Here is a 19435-nt window from a genome sequence, read left to right as displayed (position 1 = left end):
CCGCTTTAATAAATGGGTGTTGGAAAAATTGTATTTCAACCTCTCAAAGATTAAAACTAGAGCCATACCTATAACTATGCACTAAACTAAGATCAAAGTGGATTAAATATCTAAATATTAAGACAGAAACACTAAACTTGCTGGAACATAGATAGGTAGAACTCTTGAAGACATTGTCATAGGAAAAGACTTTACAAACAAAACCTCAGTAGCACGGGAACTAGCAGAAAGAATCAATAACTGGGATCTTATCTTATTAAAAAGCTTCTGCACTGCAAAAGAAACCACCAACAGAGCTAAGAGACAACCTACAATGCGGGAAAAAAATTTTAGCAGCTGTACCTCAGACAAAGGACTACTATCTAGAATATATAAAGAACTAAAAACAATCAGACCCCACAAATTCAAAGACCCATTTCAAAAATGGGCATCTGAAATGAACAGACATTTCTCACACAAAGAAGTAAAAGCAGCAAATAAATATACGAAAAAATGTTCAACATCACTAGTTATTCAAGAGATGCAGATGAAAACAACACTAAGATTCCACCTCACCCAAGAAAGAATGGTTGCTATCAAGAAATCAACTGGGGCCGGGGATATGGCTCAGTGGTTCCGCCGCCTGCCTTGCAAACAGAAGGACCCAAGTTCAATCCCTGGTACCCAAAAAAAAAAAAAAAAAAAAAAAAAGAAATCAATCAACAACAAATGCTGGCAGGGGTGTGGGGAGAAAGGAACCCTTCTCCATTGCTGGTGGGAGTGCAGACTGGGGCAACCACTGTGGAAGTCAGTATGGAGATACCTCAAAGAACTAGGACTAGGTCCCATTTGACCCAGCTATTCCCCTGCTGGGGATCTTCCCAAAAGAATTAAAAGAATCATACCACACCGATATATGTGCACCCATGTTCACAGCAGCACAGTTTGTAATAGCTAAAGCTTGGAAGCAGCCCAAGTGCCCATCAACTGGAAACTGGATAAAGAAGATGTGGTTTTTTTATAAAATGGAGTACTACTCAGCCATAAAGAACAAAAAACAAGTCATTTATAGCTAAATGGATGCATACAGAGGCCATACTCTTAAGTGAAATAAATAGGACACACATGTGTAAATTCCGAATAGTTTCACTAGTGTGAGAAACTGATAGTGTAAACAAGGGTTAAAATGATTAAAATGAATAATTGATCATTTGAAATAGGAAAAAAGGTCCAAAGATATAGGGGGTGAAGGGAGGGGAAGGGGAAAGGAAAGAAGGGAAAGGAAAAACTATGAGAAAAGAAAAAAAATGGAAATTATGTCTATGTAAATAGGGAAGGGTGGAGGGGATGAAGGGCACACAGGTAATGGGGAAAAAATAAGAACCAAGATACATTATGTACAGGTACAAACACCCAATGATAAATGTAAACAAATTGTATACCTAAAATGTACCAATAAAAGAACTTAAGAAAAAAAAAAAAAGAAATATTTGTGAAGTTCAAAGTTCACAGGCAACAAATGTTAAAAAAATGAGACCTAATCATAGGTCAACAGAACAGTTCACCTCTACCTACACATTACCACCAGCAGCACCAAAGATTTATTTACAGCAGTTCCTTTACTGAGTACATTATGTCCAGCTATAAAGAAGAGTTACAAACCATAATAAAAGGCAAAAGCACAGTTTGACAATACTGAGCAAACATCAAAACAAGATTCGGACCCTGCTGGTTATCTTCCCAAAAGAATTAAAAGAATCATACCACAGTGATATATGTGCACCCATGTTCATAGTGGCACAGTTTGTAATAGCTAAACCTTGGAAGCAGCCCAAGTGCCCATCAACTGGAAACTGGATAAAGAAGATGTGGTTTTTTTATAAAATGGAGTACTACTCAGCCATAAAGAATGAAAAACTAGAGTCATTTATAGCTAAATGGATGCATATCGAAGCCATACTCTTAAGTGAAATAAATAGGACACACAAGTGTAAATACCAAATAGTTTCACTAGTGTGAGAAACTGATAGCGTAAACAAGGGTTAAAATGATTAAAATGAATAACTGACAATTTGAAATAGGAAAAAAGGTCCAAAGATGAAGGAGTGAAGGGAGGGGAAGGGGAAAGGAAAACAGGGAAAGGAAAAACTATGAGAAAAGAAAAAAAATGGAAATGAAATCTATGTAAATAGGGAAGGGTGGAGGGGGTGAAGGGTGCACAGGTAATGGGGAAAAAAAATAAGAACCAAGATATATCATGTATAGGTACAAACACCCAATGATAAATGTAAACAAATTGTATACCTGAAATGTACCAATAAAAGAACAAAAAAAAAAAAACAAGATTCAGATAAGATGGAGATGTTAAAATCATTAGATGAGGAATTTAAAAAACAAGATTACTAAAGGCTCTATTGCAGTGGTAGAGAACCTATGGAACACGTGCCGCAGGCAGGCTGCTTATCATCATTGAAAGCTCTAAAAATTTTGTCATTACTTCTCTAGTGAATAAAGTATACACCATGTAAGAACAGAAAGGCAGGAGCTGGAGCTGCACAATTCATGGTAGAGTGCTTACCTACCATGCACGTGGCCCCAGGTTCAATACAGAATTCCACAAAAAGAAAGAAACAGAGGCAATGTAAGTCTAGCACATTTAGTGTTCGGTCAGAATTCTTTTTTTTGAGTCAAACCTTTAGTCTCTACCTCATAATGCTTTTTTTTAAACCTTCTTTCTCTTGATTAATTTCATTGGTACATTTTAGGTATACAATATAATGTCATTCATCATTGGGAATTTGCACCTTTACGTAATCTATCTTGGTTCTTATTTTTTTCCCCATTCCCCTGCCCTCCCTTCAACCCCTCCATCCCTGCCTATTTACATAGGCTTTGTTTCAATTTTTTTCATTTTCTCATATAAATTCCATTTCCATTTTTCCTTTCCCTTACCCCTCCCACTTTCCCTTTCCTTTAGCCTCTTTTTTCAGTTTCTCACAGTACAGAAACTATTCGGTATTTACACGTGTGTCCTACTTATTTCACTTAAGAGTATGGCCTCAATGTGCATCCATTTAGCTATAAATGTCTCTAGTTTCTCATTCTTTATGGAATGTCTAAGAAAAATTTATAGATCAAAAACAGAAACAGATATGAAAGGCTTACTAATAGACTAGGCATGACTATGGAAAGAATTTCTGAGCTTGGAGATAAAAACTTCCAGAATGAAAAGACAAAAAAAATGGAGCAGAATATCTATGAACTGCAAGATAGCTGCAAAAGTGTAAGAAAGGAATAGAAGCAATATTTCAAACAATAAAGACTGAGAATTTCCTCAAATTAATGTCAGACATCTAACCACAGATCTTTTAAGAAACTCAGAAAACATTAAACAGGATAAATGTCAAAAAGGGGGAAAAAAAACACCATTCCTAATTATATTACCTTCAAACTACAGAAAACCAAAGAAGAAGCTAGAAGGAAAAAGAATACAGTAAATTACTTATAGAAAAGTAAACACATAAGAATTATATCTGACTTTTCCTCAGAAACTATGCAAAAAGAGTGAAGTAATTTGAGAGTAAAAAACAAAAACAAAAACCCAGGATTCTGTACCTTGGAAAATTATCCTTCAAAAGTGATGAATATTTTCTCTGACAAAAATTGAGAGAATTTCTTGCCCCTAGACTGTCTTCCAAGAAATGTTAAAGTTCTTCAGAGAGAAAGAAAATGATACAGATAAGAAATTCAGATCTACATAAAGAGAAAGCATTCGAGAAGTAGTATGTGAAGGTAACATTTAAAAACTTGTTTTTATTATTAATCAATCTAACCTGTTTGTTAAAATAACAGCAAAAATGTATTATGTATTCTTATACATATATTTGTTTATTTGTAATATAAATAATCTACAACTTTGATACAAAAGATGGGAGGAAAAAATTTAATATTATTTTGTTACTATCAAATGCTCAAACTTTTCATTGAGGCAGACAGTATTATTTTGAAAGTATACTTGGATTAGTTGCAAATATATGTATTAGCAAACTTTACAGAAACCACTACAAAAAGTACATACTGCAAACAGGTACTAATTAAAAATTGAATAAATAGTTTTAAAAGCAGTATAACTGATATGTGAAGAAAGGAGAAAAAATAAAGTCACATGAAATGCTCAATTAAAACCAGAGCCAGGCCAGGCATGATAGAACACAAGAAATCATACATTGTCAGCTCTCAGACCACAATGAAATTAAACTAGAAATGGATAACAGAAAGCTAGCTAGAAAATCACAAAATACCTGGAGATTAATCAACACACTTCTAAGTAACAGATGTGTCAAGGAAGAATTTTCAGGAGAAATATAGAAATATTTTTAACTAAATGAATTAAGTATATTGAATTAAATGAAAATTCAATGGGTCAAAATTTGTGTGACACAGCACATGCCTATAATCTCAGCTACTCAAGAGGCTGAGGCAAGAGGATCACAAAACAGAGGCCATCTTGGTCAACTTAGACACTGTTTCAAAACAAAATTTTTAAAAAGGGGAGGGGGTGGCTCAGTGTTCCCTGGGGTCAATTCTAGGACCCCCTCCAAAAAAAAAAAGAGTGTGGGATATAGCCAGGAAAGATGGCACATGCTTGTGATCGCAGTAGTCAGGAGGCTGAGGCTGGAGATCACTGTGAGATTGAGGTCATCCTGAGCTATTCAGTGAGTTCAAGCTAAACTACATAGAGAGAACCTGTCTCAAAAAAAAAGTGTGGGATATAATAAAAACAGAGGAAAATTTATATTGTTTAATGCATATATTTGAAAAGAATAAAGACTTAAAATCAATTATCCAAGTTTCAATCTTAGGAAACTAGAACAATAATAAATTAAATACAATGAAAACAGAAGAAAAAATAATAGAAATCAGAGCCAAAAAATCAATGAAATTGCAAACAGAAGATCACAACACAAAATCAAGGGTGGGGATTTAGCTCAGTGGTTCTGGCACCTGCCTTGCAAGCACAAGGTCCCAAGTTTGATCCCCAGTACCAAAAAAAAAAAAAAAAAACACAAAATCAATGAGACCAGAAGCTAGTTTTTTGTTTTGTTTTGTTTTTAAGACAGGGTCTCACTATGTCTGTAATTCAAGCTGGCCTTGAATTCACTATGTAGCTCAGGCTGGCCTTGAACTCCCTGCAATCATCCTGCCTCAGCCTCCTGAGTGCTGGGATTACAGGCAGGCACCACCTCACCCACCCAGAAGCTAATTTTTTTAAAAAATCAGTGAAACTAATAAACCTCTGGCCACACAGAAAAAGAAAACTCAAAATATTAATACAGAAATGAAAGAGGATACCATCACTGTAGATCCCTTGTGCATTAAAATGATAATAGCCAGGCACAGTGGCACATGCCTGTAATCCCAGTATTCAGGAGGCTAAGGTAAGAGGATTACCATGAGTTCAAGGCCAGCATGGGCTAGTGAGTTCAAGGCCAGCCTAGAATACTTAGCAAGACTTTGTCTCAGAAAAATAATAGTAATAATAATAGAATATTATGAACAACTCTATGTTCAGAGACTTAATAATGGTAGATGAAATTTACTGTCAAAAGATATAATTGCCAAAAGAAAGTATATAAATACATATATATACACACACATATATATATATATATCTACATCTGTTAAAAATTTAATAATCAATTTCATTCCAAAACAAAAACCACAAAGCTTGATGGGTTCACTGTTGGATTCTACCAATATTTAAGGAAGAAATCATACCAATTCTCAACAATCTCATAAGATAGAAGTAGAAATAATATATCCTAATATCCTATAATGTAGCACTACCCTAATGACAAAACCATACATACGTATTACAAGAAAAGTAAATTAGATGCAAAAATCATCAGTAATCAATCAAATTCAACAATGTATAAAAAGAACCAGGTGCAGGGCTGGGAATTTAGCTCAGTGGTGCCATGCCTGCCTCCTAAGGGCAAGGTCCTGAGTTCAATCTCCAGTATCAGAAAAAAAAGGAACCACGTGCCGTGGAACAACCTATAATTCTACCTGCTTTGATAGGCTGAGGCAGAATTACAAGTTCAAAGCAAAATAAAATTTTTAAAACACTGAGTATTCATCTTAGTACTTCCTGGGATTTAATCCCCAGAACTGCCAAAAAAAAAAAAAATGAAGTATACAGAATAACCAAGTAGGATTTATCTCAGGGATTCAAAGTGGGTTCAATATTTTAGACTAATTATTAAAATCCATCACATCACAGGCTAAAAAAGAGAAGTTACAGGGTCACATCAATAGATGCAGAAAAAATTCAACATCTATGCATGATTTTTTTTTAAAGGAAGGAAAAAAAAACCCTCAGTTAATGAATAGAGGTCAACTTCCTCAACTTGACAAAGCATATCTATAAAAAAAAAAAACCTACACCTAACATCTACTTAATAGTAAGAAACTAGAAGCTTTCCCACTACAATCGGGACAAAAGGATATCCCCTCTCATCATTCCTTTTCAACATTTACTCGAAGTCCTAGTTAACAAAGTAAGATGAGGAGGGCTGAAGATTTGGCTCAGTGGTGCTGCTGCCTGCCTTGAAAGCACAAGGTCCTGAGTTCAGTCCCCAGTACCAAAAAAAAAAAAAGAACAAAGTAAGATGAGGAAATAATAGGAATATAAACTGAGATGAAAGAAAGAAAACTGTTTTTGTGCACACCATATGATTTCTTATTTAGAAAATCTGAAAGAATCAATGAAACAACTCCTGACCTTAATGAACAATTACAACAAAGGTGCAAGATACAAAGGATAATCTCTTTCCTACATAGCAGCAATGATCTAAAGGGAAAGACAGATGGGGAACCCCAGCATCACAAAATAATAACAGTAACAGTAATAAAAATAACAGGACTTCACCAGACTTTCTTCAGGGGATAAGGGTATCCAAAAAAAAAAAAAAAAAAAAAACAAGAAACACTGGAATCAAACTGTACTAGAGACCAAATCAACTTTTAACAGACATTTACAGAACATTTCTTGGTAGAAAAGACAAAAGCATTGCCATTCACAATGGCTATGAAAAATAAAATAAAATACCTACAAATAAATTTAACCAACAAAGTGAAAGATCCCTATCATTGAAATTATAAAACACTTATGAAAGAAAATGAAGAAGATGCAAAAAAATGAAGACATCCTATATTCACTGATTAGAAGAATACTATCAAAATATCCATACTACCTGTCTTTACTTTCTCATCACCAGGACACAATGCCTGACACTCACAACTTAAAGGAAGAAAGGTTTATTTTGGCTCACAGTTTGTAGACGTTTCAGTTCCTAATCGGCTGGTTCCAAGGGAAGGGTGGCATGGCAGGTGGGCTTGTTTATGGCATGGCAGTCAGGAAGCAGAGAGAGATCAAAGGAGAAGTAGGGAAGAGACAGACCTATGCCATGGCCCTAGTAACCCATCTCCTCCAGCCAGGTTTCACCTTCCAAATCACATTCAGCTATAAACTCATCAGCTGACTAATCCATTTATAAATGTAACACCCTCAAGATCCAACTACCTCCCAAAAGTCCCACCAATGAGTGCATGAGGCTTTGGGGGGACATCCAAATATAAACCATAACGCTACCCAAAGTGTTACAGAGTCAATATAATCCCAAAAATATCTACAGAATTCACAGAGACAGAAAAAAAAATCCTAAAATAGAATCACAAAATACCCTGTATAGCTAAAGCTGTCCAGCCCAAAAAGAACAAATCATGCCAGAGGATGAAGAAAATGGGCCCTGTGAAGCAAAGAATGAGGGAGTAACCCACCGGGAGAAAGCTGGAAAAGGGGATTACCTAATTTTGTGTAATTCTCGTATTCCCCACAGGGAAAAAGGAAGGATGTGCATTTTCAAGACACACCAAAAACAAAAAAGCAAAGGTTTTGAAAACTCAATTTCAGATAATCCCTTACCCAAACCCCAGAGCTACACTTGAGAGGAGACACATGGAGTGGACCCATTACAGCAAGGCAAAGGCTTCAAAATTAAACCGACACTGACCTCCACACACAAAAGGTTAAGACCCACTTTGACTGTCTTCTAAAAAACAAACATTCCACATGGATTTTACTAGGACCCAGAATCTCACAACATAATATTTGAAATGTCTAGGATATAAACCAAAATTGCTCTTCCTTCAAAAAAGTAGGAAAATATAACTATGCTGTCTCAAAGTATTATCTACCAAATAATAAAAGATAAAATGCATTATTAAATATGCAATAAAGTTAGAATCTATGGAACAACAGCCCACAGAAATAGATCCTGAGGTATTCCAATTATTGGACACAAATTATAATACAACTTCGTTGAGAGCTTAAACATTAAACTCTAAAAAACTTAAAACTCTAAATAACAGTACTCAGAATTTTAAACAACCAGCTAATACTTAAGCAGAAAATATCATACAGAAATTAAAGCATCAACTGATGAGTTTTAGAACAGACCGAAATTGGCTAAATAGAGAATAACTGAGCTGAAAGAAAGGTTAAAAGAAACTATTCTGAATGGAGCACAGGAAGACAGAAAAATGAAAAATACATACAGAATAATAAATACAGAAGATATAGAATAGCCTCATTATTGTGACTTTAAAATATTAAACAAGTTCTCAATTTGCACTTAATATTTCCTCTGCCTGAAATCTTCCTTCCCAAGATAGCTACATGGTTCATTCCCTTACTTTATTCAGGTCTCTACACAAATGTCACTTAATAATAAAAAAAAACTTCCTTCCATACTATCCCAAAATATTTTCCCTGTAAGCAGTTATCACTACCTAACATTTTATTTATTAACTTATGGTCTATGTAACTCCTACTAAAATATATACTCCATAAAACCAGAAACTCTGTTCATTGCTGTTTTTCATCTAGAGAATTTCATTACATATAATAGCACTAAAATACAGTGAGTGAATAAATGAATGAAAGGAAGAAAGGAAATCACAACAACAAAAAGACTGGTCAACAACTTAAGGCAAGCATCTGGATGGTGCTTACAATACTAATAAGGCAAGTATTAAGATTCTTTAATTATCTATATATAACATCAAGACATACTACCATTTAAGAGTTCACCTAAAAGCAATGGTAAAAGATTCTTCAAACCTCTCCCTTCAACTGATCACAAACTTAGAGAGCTAAGTACAAAACAGAGGAAAAAAGTAGCAGCCCATCTCCCTCCCTGGCACAATTTACTTTCTTCTAAACAGTCAATTTATTATCCTCCACCCCCAACCATTTGCTTTTCACCATTCATTTTCTCATAATGGGATAATGTCATGCAGTGGAGAAGCTGGTACTGGGATAGTTCATTCTGGAAGGTTTACATAATTCATAAAAGCAAAATACTACAAGTAGGGACCAAGAATAAAGAACCTAGTAATAAAAAATAATAATAACAATAATAAAAGTTGCTAAACTGGGTATAAACACCTATAATCCTAAGTACTGAGGAGGCTGAGGCAGGAAGATGGCAAGTTCTAGGCTAGCTTAGGCAAGTTAATGGATCTTATCTCAAATTAAAAGAAATGGAGGTATAGCTCAGTGGTAGAGCAGCCAGAGTTCCATCCCCACTATTACAAAAATATTACTAAAAACTAAATGACTAACATTTATTGAGCATTTTGAACTGCTCTAAGCATTTAATATTTATTATTAAAACAATATTAAGAAATATTTTAAATAGTAAACAATGACACCCTGGTGTGGGAGTGTGCCTGTAATCCTGGCACTTGGTAGACTGAGGCAGGAGAATCACTGCACATTCATGGAAAGCCTGGACTATATAGTGACTCCAGGAGCAGCCTAAATTAGATAATGAGACGCTGTCTGAAAAAATAAATAAGTAAATAAACAATGACAGAGAGATTACATAATTCAGTCAAGCTAAAGCAGGTAGAAATTTTAAAAATATAAATTTGAGCAGACTAATTCTTAAGCCCAAGCTATTAAGCAGCAAACTGCTTAATATGCCATATGAATTAAGATGTTTACCTTATGAATGCCGTATGAATTAAGATGTTTACCTAAGAAACAAAGTATATCCTAAAAAAGCAGATAAGTACAATTTCCCAGTGGATTCTTGTTAGAAACAAAGCAAAGCTTATGTCAAATCAAAGGCAAAGAAAGGCTATTATTTTTTTATAATCAGTTATTTTTTTCACCAAAATGAAAAAAATTTCTACATTACTATTAAAAATCAAAACATGCATAAAGATGCTCTTTCATTCACACCTCAAACTTTATTGAAATATTAAGAGAAATATGAGACTTCTACTTAGTTTGGAAATAAACATTTAACTACTGTTAAGTACAGTCATGTGTCACTTAAAGACAGGGATACGCGCTGAGAACTGCATCACTGTGCAAATAACATAGAGTGTGCTTACACAAACCTATTGTATAACCTACTACACACGTGGACTACAACCTGTTTGGCACATCACCGTACTAAATAAGCAATTATAACACAATAATAAGTACTTTTGTATCTAAACATAGAAAAGGTAGAATAAAAATACAATGTAAAAGATAAAAAGGTGAATACCTACATAGGGTACTTACTTTGAATGGAGCTTAAAGGACTAGAAATTGCCGGGTAAGTCAGTGAGTCAGTGAGTGAGTGGTGAGTAAATGTGAAGGCCTAAGACATTAACTACTACAGTCTTTATAAAGACTGTACACTCGGGCTAAGTTAAATGTACAGTCTTTCTTCAACTCTAGCTTACTATAACTTACTTACTTTATAAATTTTTAAATATTTTGAATTTTTGACTCTTAATAAAACAGCTTAAAATAAAACCAAACTGCATAACTGTATAAAAATATACTTTTTAAATTTTTTAGTTAAAAACTAAGACAGAAACACACATATGTCCATAGGCCTACACAGGATCAAGATTATAAATAACACTGTCTTCCTCCTCCACATCTTGTACTCCTGAAGGTCTTTAGGGACAATAACACACATAGAGCTGTCATCACCTAAGATAACAATGTGTTTCTCTATAATCCCTCCTGAGGAACTTGCCCAAGGCTGTTTTACATTTAACTTTTTTTTTTTTTTGGTACCAGACATCGAACTCGGATCCTTGCACTTGCACAGCAGGTGGCAAAACCACTGAGCTAAATCCCCAGCCCCATTTAACTTTTTTATAAGTAGAAAGAGTATACTTAAATAATAATTAGAAGTACAGCATAGTAAATACATAAAGCAGCAACATAGCTGTTTATCATCATCAAGTATTATGTACAAAACATAATTATGCCATACTTTCACTCAACTGGCAGTGCAGGTTAGTTTACACCAACATTACCAGAAATACATGAATAATGCACTGTGCTATGATATTAAAGGCTATGTCAGTAGGTAAGAGAAATTTTTCAGCTACATTATAATCCTTTCTTTTTTTTCATAGTGCAGGGGATAGAATCTAGGGCCTAGTACATGCTAGGCAAGCATTGTACCCTTAAGCTACAGCCATAGCCACCATTATAATCTTATGAGACCAACATCATATATGCAGTCCATTGTTGACTCAACATCATCAAATAGTATATGACTGTACTACGCTTTCAGCACATCCCTCCATCATATTTTCTGTTACAGACATGGCTATATATCTTATTCTTGATTCAATTTTCTGGTTATTCCCCACAGAAGGGGTTAGTCTGAAAATTATACTTTAACTCAATACAGATTTAACCATAAATGCCAAGTATATACTTACTGAAATACATTGCCCTTCTTGTTTTTCTTTAGGCTTTTTTAAAAAAATGCATTACCTTCTTTAAAAGCTTTCTGAAAGCTCAAAACTCAAGGAACTGAGTATCCAGTTACTACTTATGGAAAGAAATTGTCTGAGGTATATAAATCTTATTCAAATCAAGAATTCCAAATAATAAAAAGACAATATTTGACTTCTCTGCCCATGCCACTAAATAATAAATTGATAAAATCACATAAAACAAGATATTTACATTTCTTTGTCTGTTCTGCAGCTCTAGCACAGGTTTCTTTGAGTACATTACATAAATGCCTTGTAGTATTATTCCTGAAACAAAGAAAAGTATTTACCTAAATGTAATATGATCTGAAAGCAAAATCACAACAAAAGCTGTGAAGTATATTGTTATAATTTTTAAGAAATGTTTAAAATATTGTACATTTTAAAATTCTTGGGCCAGGGATTTAGCTCAGCGGTTCCAGCGCCTGCCTCACAAGCTCAAGGTCTTGAGTTCAATCCCCACCACCAAAAAAAAAAAATGCTCAAAAATTCTTAATATCATTTATCATACACAAATGACTATAAGAAACAGTAGATTGACTGACTATAAGTACTATTAACAAAGATAATTCAGAAACTGCTTCCCTTTAACCTAAAGTGACAACTCCTTAAGTTTCTACCCAAACTTTTATCAATAACCTTTCAAGAAATAATAGAAGACAGGTTATAATGCACAAATAATAAAACAGGTTAGACTTTTTATTTACTAAATACCCAAAAACTATTTTAGATGTCAAAACAAAAATAAGTTAATTTTCTAAGTATGCATTACATGAATGATAAGATTTTTAGCTGACTTGTCCAAGCTACTAACACTAAGCAGTTAAGACTTCATTCCCCAACTTATAATTTTTCAGTAGAAATAAACTATTACACTGGCAAAAACAGAAATTTGAGAATGAGAATAAGCTTGGAACTATGCTCAGCTCTATTTTGCAAATGTTGCACCTATGGCAACAGTGAAACTGAAAGGCAGACAATACATAAAGCAGTTATAGATATGGAATTATCAGGTATCTTTTTTGACAACAAATAATGATTCTTTCTGATGCCTGACATTTTCAAATGTGAGAAATTATTGGACAGTGACCCCCAGAGTTTGCCAAATGCAAGAATGCAGAATGGATTATGTCTTTCTTTTTTTCCACAGCCTTCATGTAGAATTCTACTTATAATAAATACTCTAACACATAGAAAGTACTCAATAAATTTTTGAAAATTATTTTAATAATAAATTTGGAAAGAAGACATTCATTAAATTATCACTTACTCTTTTATTAAATCTTTACTTCCTTGAATTTCTTCATCTAATTTCAAACTTACTCTTTCATTTTCAAACTAATTTACAAAACAGAAGAACAATTCATCATATTTTGATTAGGAAAATAAATACAAGTATAATCATTAAGCATTTCATGACTAACATGCTACAGTAGTCTATGAAAATTCTTTTCTTTCCATACAAAAGGAACTTTTTGTCACAGCTTATGGATTTCCCATGAGAATATGGGTCTCACTTTCAGCAATCTAAAATAAAATTTGCTGAATGATATTCAAAAAGCATTCAACAGTATCTTAATGCAATACTTTCTCTAAACTTCTGAAGTAGTTTTATACATCTGCATTTTCTTGATGTTTTTCCTTATGCTATAAATTGAGTTTCAAACTTAAGTTTTCTATATAAACATATTCTAATACAATGAAAGCAATTTATATCAAATAAACAGGAATTAATAAAATTTATCTCAATAAATTAGCATTAATTTATCTCAATAAATCAGTCTTTCCCTAATTATTTGCATTGTTTTGTGTATCTTGTCTTCTGTGCTCATTACTAAAGTTGAACTGCACCTAGTATCAATGAAACTTCAAAAACCCTTGTTCCAGCTGTAGAATTTAATCCAATAGTTTTTCTCCAACTACTGACAGGATCATATGGCTTTTTCCTTTCCTCTGTTAAAATGATGACTTTTGGGGGTGGATCTTCCAATGCTGAACCAACACTGCCATCTCTATAACAAAACCACTTTCTACATCCTGCCAGATCTGACTTCTAATCGTTTGTTTTGTTAAACAAATTTCTACCTATGTTCATACTTTTTTCTTCTATTATCTTTATCCAGTTTTAGGATTAGCACAATGTTGAGTTCCTAAAATGAGGGAGAAGTGTTCTTTTTTCTGCTTTAATTGTTTGATATACTTTATCAGTTAAAATGTTTATGAGCCTGCTGTTATCATATAGGTTTTCAAGCTAGAAATATACTTTAATAGGTGCTATTCAAATTTTACATTTCCTCCAGAGTTAGTTTCATTAATTTGTCTTCCAAGGTACTTCTTAGAAGTTGTCAAATTTATTTCAAAAAGGATTTTTGTAATATGCTTTCTATATCCTTTTAAATTCTGTAAAATCTGTGGTAATATCTCCTAGATCTTAATATTGTAATTTTAAAAATGTATAACTGATATTGTGTAACAGGAAGAAAAGGTCTAAAAGAGCGGGGTAATTGGGAGGGGTGGGGGAAGGGAAAAAAGGGAAAGGAAAAAATATGAGAAGAGGAAAAAGAATGGAAACAAGGTCTTTGCAAATAGGGAAGGGTGGAGGGGGTGAAGGGAGGGCAAGGGAAGGGGAAAAAGAATAAGACCCAAGAGACTCATGTAATGGTACAAGATCCCAATGATGAATGTAACTGTATTTTATACCTAAAATGTACCAATAAAGTTAATGGGGAAAAAAAAAAACCTTGTTCCTCACAAGTCCCCATTACAAAAACAAATTAACTCCATTTTCCTTGAAATAATGCTCTATTTACTATATTATAATTCAAAACTTCATTATACCTGCAGTTCTTGAATGGCTTTTCGTTGTGCTTCAATGGTCTTTCTATTTAGTTCCAACTTATTTTCTTTCTTCTTCAGTTCAGATTCTATACTCACTTTCCAGTTTTTAATCTTTTCAGCTTCCTTATACAACTTTGAGTACATTCTGTCCATTGGCTCTGAATCCTGTTAAAACATGCTTACAAATATTAATTATCCATCATTACAACCAAACTACAGCTTCCCAATAAAAATGTACACATACGAATAAGCAATTGTCTCAATTTATGCTCTAGTAGCAAACTGAAAGCTACCTTAACTCTTTCAAATTACAAGCCAATATTAGCTACATCACTGAAGTTACTGATCACTGATTAAATTATACTTTGCTGAATAAAAGAAAATGACTGAAACGTGCTTAATATGTTAGAAACATCTTAATCAATGAGAGAATCTGGCTGGGTAAAAGCCCAAATAAATCACTCTACCAAAACAAGGCCGTAAGTTTCAACAAACAGTCTTGAAATATTTTAATTACAGAAAGTCTGAGTATTAACTCAAGAACTTGTAAATTTTTTAAATGACAAAAATAATAATGAATACAAAACATAACTTTCATTAAGCTTGAGGTTTTGTTTAGATTTCCTGCCTTTTTACTTACATTATATTGTAAAGGCCAGAGGATTTTGGGGTTTTTTTTTTTTCACAGTGCAAGGGATCCAACCCAGAACTTCTTGCACATCAGCCAAGTGCTCTACTACTGAGCTCCACCCTCCAGGCCTTTTTTTAAAAAAACAAAACATTGATTTCCGCTTGCTGACAGGTTTTTGTTATCAAAATGTATGAACCAGTTCCTTATTTTTAAATTCTGTACTACAATAGTCACAGCAATACCGAGGCGTGGTGGTGCATGCCTGTAATCCCAGCACTCTCTGGGAGGCTAAGGGAGGAGGATCGCTTTGAGTTAGAGACCAGCCTGCACTACATAGTGAGTTCAAGGCTAGCCTGAACTTCACATGGAGACCTTGTGTACATCCTATGAATGTTTTTCTAACATCAAAAGTACAGCATGTCCTACAAATGTCTTATACAATAAATCTCCCAAATGATCAATTTCATCTATTAATTCAAAGATTTTGTAAAATACTGGCCTGATTCTCAGACTTTTCACGTACTGTATCCATTGCCCTGTTCTACTCTTAATTCATGTTTTTAAACTAAACTGTCCTCAAAGAACTGGGTGCTTTTACAACTTAGGAAAACACATGAGCCTAGTATTTCAGTAACACTGAAAGAAAAACAAAGCAGAAACAAAGTTTTAAAAGAATGTATTTGAAAACATTAAATATTAATCCTTCTGAAGCTTCAAAAGAAAATGTATACAAATAATAAACTGTACTCCAATTAGACAAAATTTAATATAAATGGGAAATCTGACCTCAAAATCAGAGTCATTTTGTCCTTCCTGATAGTGGCAACTGCCAGAATTATCAACCTAAAAAATAAATGTTTTCTATTAAAAAATATTTCTGAGAGTTCTCAAATAATAGAATTAAATACATAAGACTAGTAATTCAATAACTGAAGTTTTTTCTTCTTCACCTAAAAGCATTATGTCCATATACAATGCTTAACTGACCTGCTCAAGCATAGGCAAAGAGTTAACATTTTGTAAACCAGGATCTGCAAGATAAGAGATAAACAGTATTAAATATGCCAATACCTTATTTTTATGTTAATTATTATACATAGCTTTAATGTCAAAGATATCGGTACAATACTTAGATTTTCATCAACTTACAATGTTGACAATTAAATGATTCTATGTAAAGCAATATATTACTTTTCCAGGACCTTACCTGAATCAATAACGTTTTCCCCATTTTTGGAGAGATTGCTCATTGCAAATGGAAAACCAAAATCATCTTCAATACATTTGTTGAAATTCTAGAAATGCAGAGAAGTTCTTAAATATACTGTTCCATACCACTTTGATACCCAGCAATGTAATACATAAATATGCAATATATATATTTGCCAAAGAAATAAATGTAATTATAAATTCTTTAATGTACAGTGTTTAAAATATTTGGCAATCTAAACAAAGCAAAAATTTTAATTAGCTATTTTCACTGGTTAATAAAGCTAAAAATTACTTAACATGAACTTTGTAAGTTTGTTCCACCTGAGAAACTTGGTATTATTTCCTCTGTTCCATGAGACTTCTACTGTATAAATGGATTTTCCCTCCTTATCTTGTCCACCAGGAAGCTCAAAGCAAAACCTGAAACTCTGTCACAACACTAATTATTACCCATATATAAGCATTTGTCCAAATATTCTCAATTTTCCTTGGAAATTTTCCTAATTTAAATTTTACTATTTCATTGTGTATGTCTTAGGAGTGGCCGCAAATCATGTAAGGAAAGAGGGGAGATTTAAATGAGCATAGTCCACTGTGTAAGCAGAGCTCTAGGGACACCAATGATTCTTTTAATAAATGAAGCCACAATAGGGCCAGGGATTTAGCTCAGTGGCGCCGCGCCTGCCACGCAAGCGCAAAGTCCTGAGTTCCATCCCCGGTGCCTACCTAAATAAATAAATAAAGCCACAATAATACATTCATTATTCATTCCAAACGATGCTATTCAAACGTCAATCAAACCATATTTAACGAAAAGAAATAAGTATAGAGTAGTAGCAGTAAGAGTTCCCTCCGCCTCACACACCCACAGCTGGGCACTGTCAGGCCAAGATTCTTATGCAAATTCACCTGGAAGTTCGAATCCGCTGCCGAGCTCTGAGGCTTCACCGCCGACACCTGACTGCCGCTTAATCTCGGCGGCAGGAACAACGTGAAAGGCTTCGGCTTTTCCATTCTCTCCCTTTCGGCCGGCAATCTCTATCCCGGGGAGGTGGAGAGCGAGTCCCATTACCTCTCCGTAATGGTTTCCTCTCTTCTCTACCCGCGCCCCGCGCCCTTACTCGAAGCCAGCGGCGGCCACAGGCGCCGTCCCCGCTTCCCCCGCCGCCGCCGCCGAGCCCCCTCAGAGACGCCTGAAAACAAAGCCCGCGCCTCGGCCGCCCCTCGATCGCCTCCCGGAACCAACCCCGCCCAAGCGACGGTGGCGGAGCGAGGGCGTCGCAAGGTCGCCCGGCTCTGGGTTCCACCCTCAAGGAAGGAATCCGGACGCCTGTCCTTACCTTTGAAGAGTTCGCGAGTGGGCACCTTGATGCCCACGTGAACTGCTGTCTATGAGGGCGGCGGAAAGAACCAGAAGCTTCTACCTTGCAGAACCTCCGAAAAGCGGGAAAACGGAGGCTCCGCCCCCGAGGCACGAGGAAGAGCCACGTGCCTCGACCAACTGTTAACGGTCCTTTGTGCCGAGCGCAAGACCTATGTCTCGCGAGATTTGCTTCTCTCGGGCCCCCAACAATGCTTTCCGGATTGTTCCTCAAAGTTGTAGTTCTTTACCCTCTACTGTTGTCCAAAAGACAAAAAATAAAAAATAAAAAAAATTTTAAAAACTATCTGGTTTCAGGCTTGGGTAACTAGATAGATCATTATCCTGGTATTAATCTCTCCAAGTATCATAATTTGACACTTTTCTAAAGGACATTAACAGTATTTTTAAATAAATCATTGTGTTTTTTATAAATTATCAGATGCAATAGTTTCTGCTAAAAACATTTTTGAGCTGAAACTGATGATTCAGTTTAACGCGTTCATTTTACATTTTAAGAAAATTGGGTCTACCAATACAAAAAATGGGCAAGTGAAATGAGTAGACATTCCACAGAAGAAGTACAAATGGGTACTAAATACATGAAGAAATGCTCAACATTACTGACCATTAGAGAAATGGAAATTAAAGCAACACTAGATTCCATCTTACTCCAGAAAAAATGGCCATCATCAAGAAATCAAACAATATTAAATGCTGATGAGGCTGTGGGAAAAGGAACCCTTCTACATTGTTGGTGGAATGTAAAGTAGCACAACCACTATTGAAATCGGTATGGAGATTCTTCAAAAAGCTAAAACTATAAACTACATTTGACCCAGCTATTCCCCTTCTTGGTATTCCCAAAAGAGTTAAATACATCATATTACAGTGATATATGCATACCCATGTTCATAGCAGCATAATTTTTAATAGGTAATCTTGGAAGCAGCCTATATGTTCATCAACAGATGAATGAACAAAGCAAATGTGGTATTTAATACACACTGGAGTACTACTCTGCCATAAAGAAAGATATACTATGTTTGAGTCATTATTAGGAAAATGGATGCACTTTGAGACCGTAATGTTTAGTGAAATAAATTAGACACAGAGGCTTAAATATCACATGATGTCTCTTCTATGAAAAACCCAAAGTACAAATAAAGAGCAAAATAAAAGGTCATAGGAAGTAGGAAGACGGATCTTTCTCAAAGGGGAAGGGGATTAAGAGATAGAGGGAAAGGGGAGGGAGAAGAAGGAAAGGGGATGAAAAAAGGAATTCAGATGACTTATGTGCATGTACCAACTCCACTCAAGGAATGCAAACATTATGTATTGCAAGCATGTACAAATAGAAAAAGGAAGGGGCTCAAGAGTGGCATGGAGGGGGCAGGAGGGATGGGAACTAAGCTGAAAAACAGGAATTAAGATACATTATGTACATGTACCAATTTCCCCCAAGGAATGTAAGCATTATGTACTACAGACAGGAACTAATAAAAAAAAGGTAAATAAAAGAATTTCTGAGGAAAAAAAATGGGCCCATG

General features: G+C 34.7%; 1 protein-coding gene across 11 annotated transcripts in view; it reads right to left on the bottom strand.

The window, feature by feature from the left end:
- The window catches only part of Sycp1 (synaptonemal complex protein 1), a 161937-nt gene extending 143866 nt beyond the window's left edge, over positions 1-18071 (bottom strand). For 3 of the 11 annotated variants that reach the window (XM_087213296.1, XM_087213297.1, XM_021265734.2), the window contains exons 1-8: positions 17866-18065; positions 17435-17563; positions 16521-16608; positions 16301-16344; positions 16100-16156; positions 14683-14847; positions 13115-13182; positions 12038-12111 (exon numbers count right to left, since the gene is read on the bottom strand). In XM_087213296.1, coding sequence (XP_087069422.1) covers positions 12038-12111; positions 13115-13182; positions 14683-14847; positions 16100-16156; positions 16301-16344; positions 16521-16608; positions 17435-17539 — 601 coding nt within the window. In that variant the 5' untranslated portion in view covers positions 17540-17563; positions 17866-18065. Of the gene's footprint in view, positions 1-12037; positions 12112-13114; positions 13183-14682; positions 14848-16099; positions 16157-16300; positions 16345-16520; positions 16609-17434; positions 17564-17865 lie in introns of all 11 variants that reach the window. The other 8 variants (XR_002397970.2, XM_021265737.2, XR_002397969.2 and 5 more) reach the window with 6 other exon arrangements.
- Positions 18072-19435: the final 1364 nt, after the last annotated feature.

The sequence above is a fragment of the Heterocephalus glaber genome, unplaced genomic scaffold, assembly GCF_053883595.1.
Source record: "Heterocephalus glaber isolate CG9 unplaced genomic scaffold, H.glaber_assembly_v1.0 deba00001442, whole genome shotgun sequence".
Taxonomy (NCBI): domain Eukaryota; kingdom Metazoa; phylum Chordata; class Mammalia; order Rodentia; family Bathyergidae; genus Heterocephalus; species Heterocephalus glaber.
Note: the sequence above shows the minus strand (reverse complement) of the source record. Positions and strands in the feature narration are given on the sequence as shown.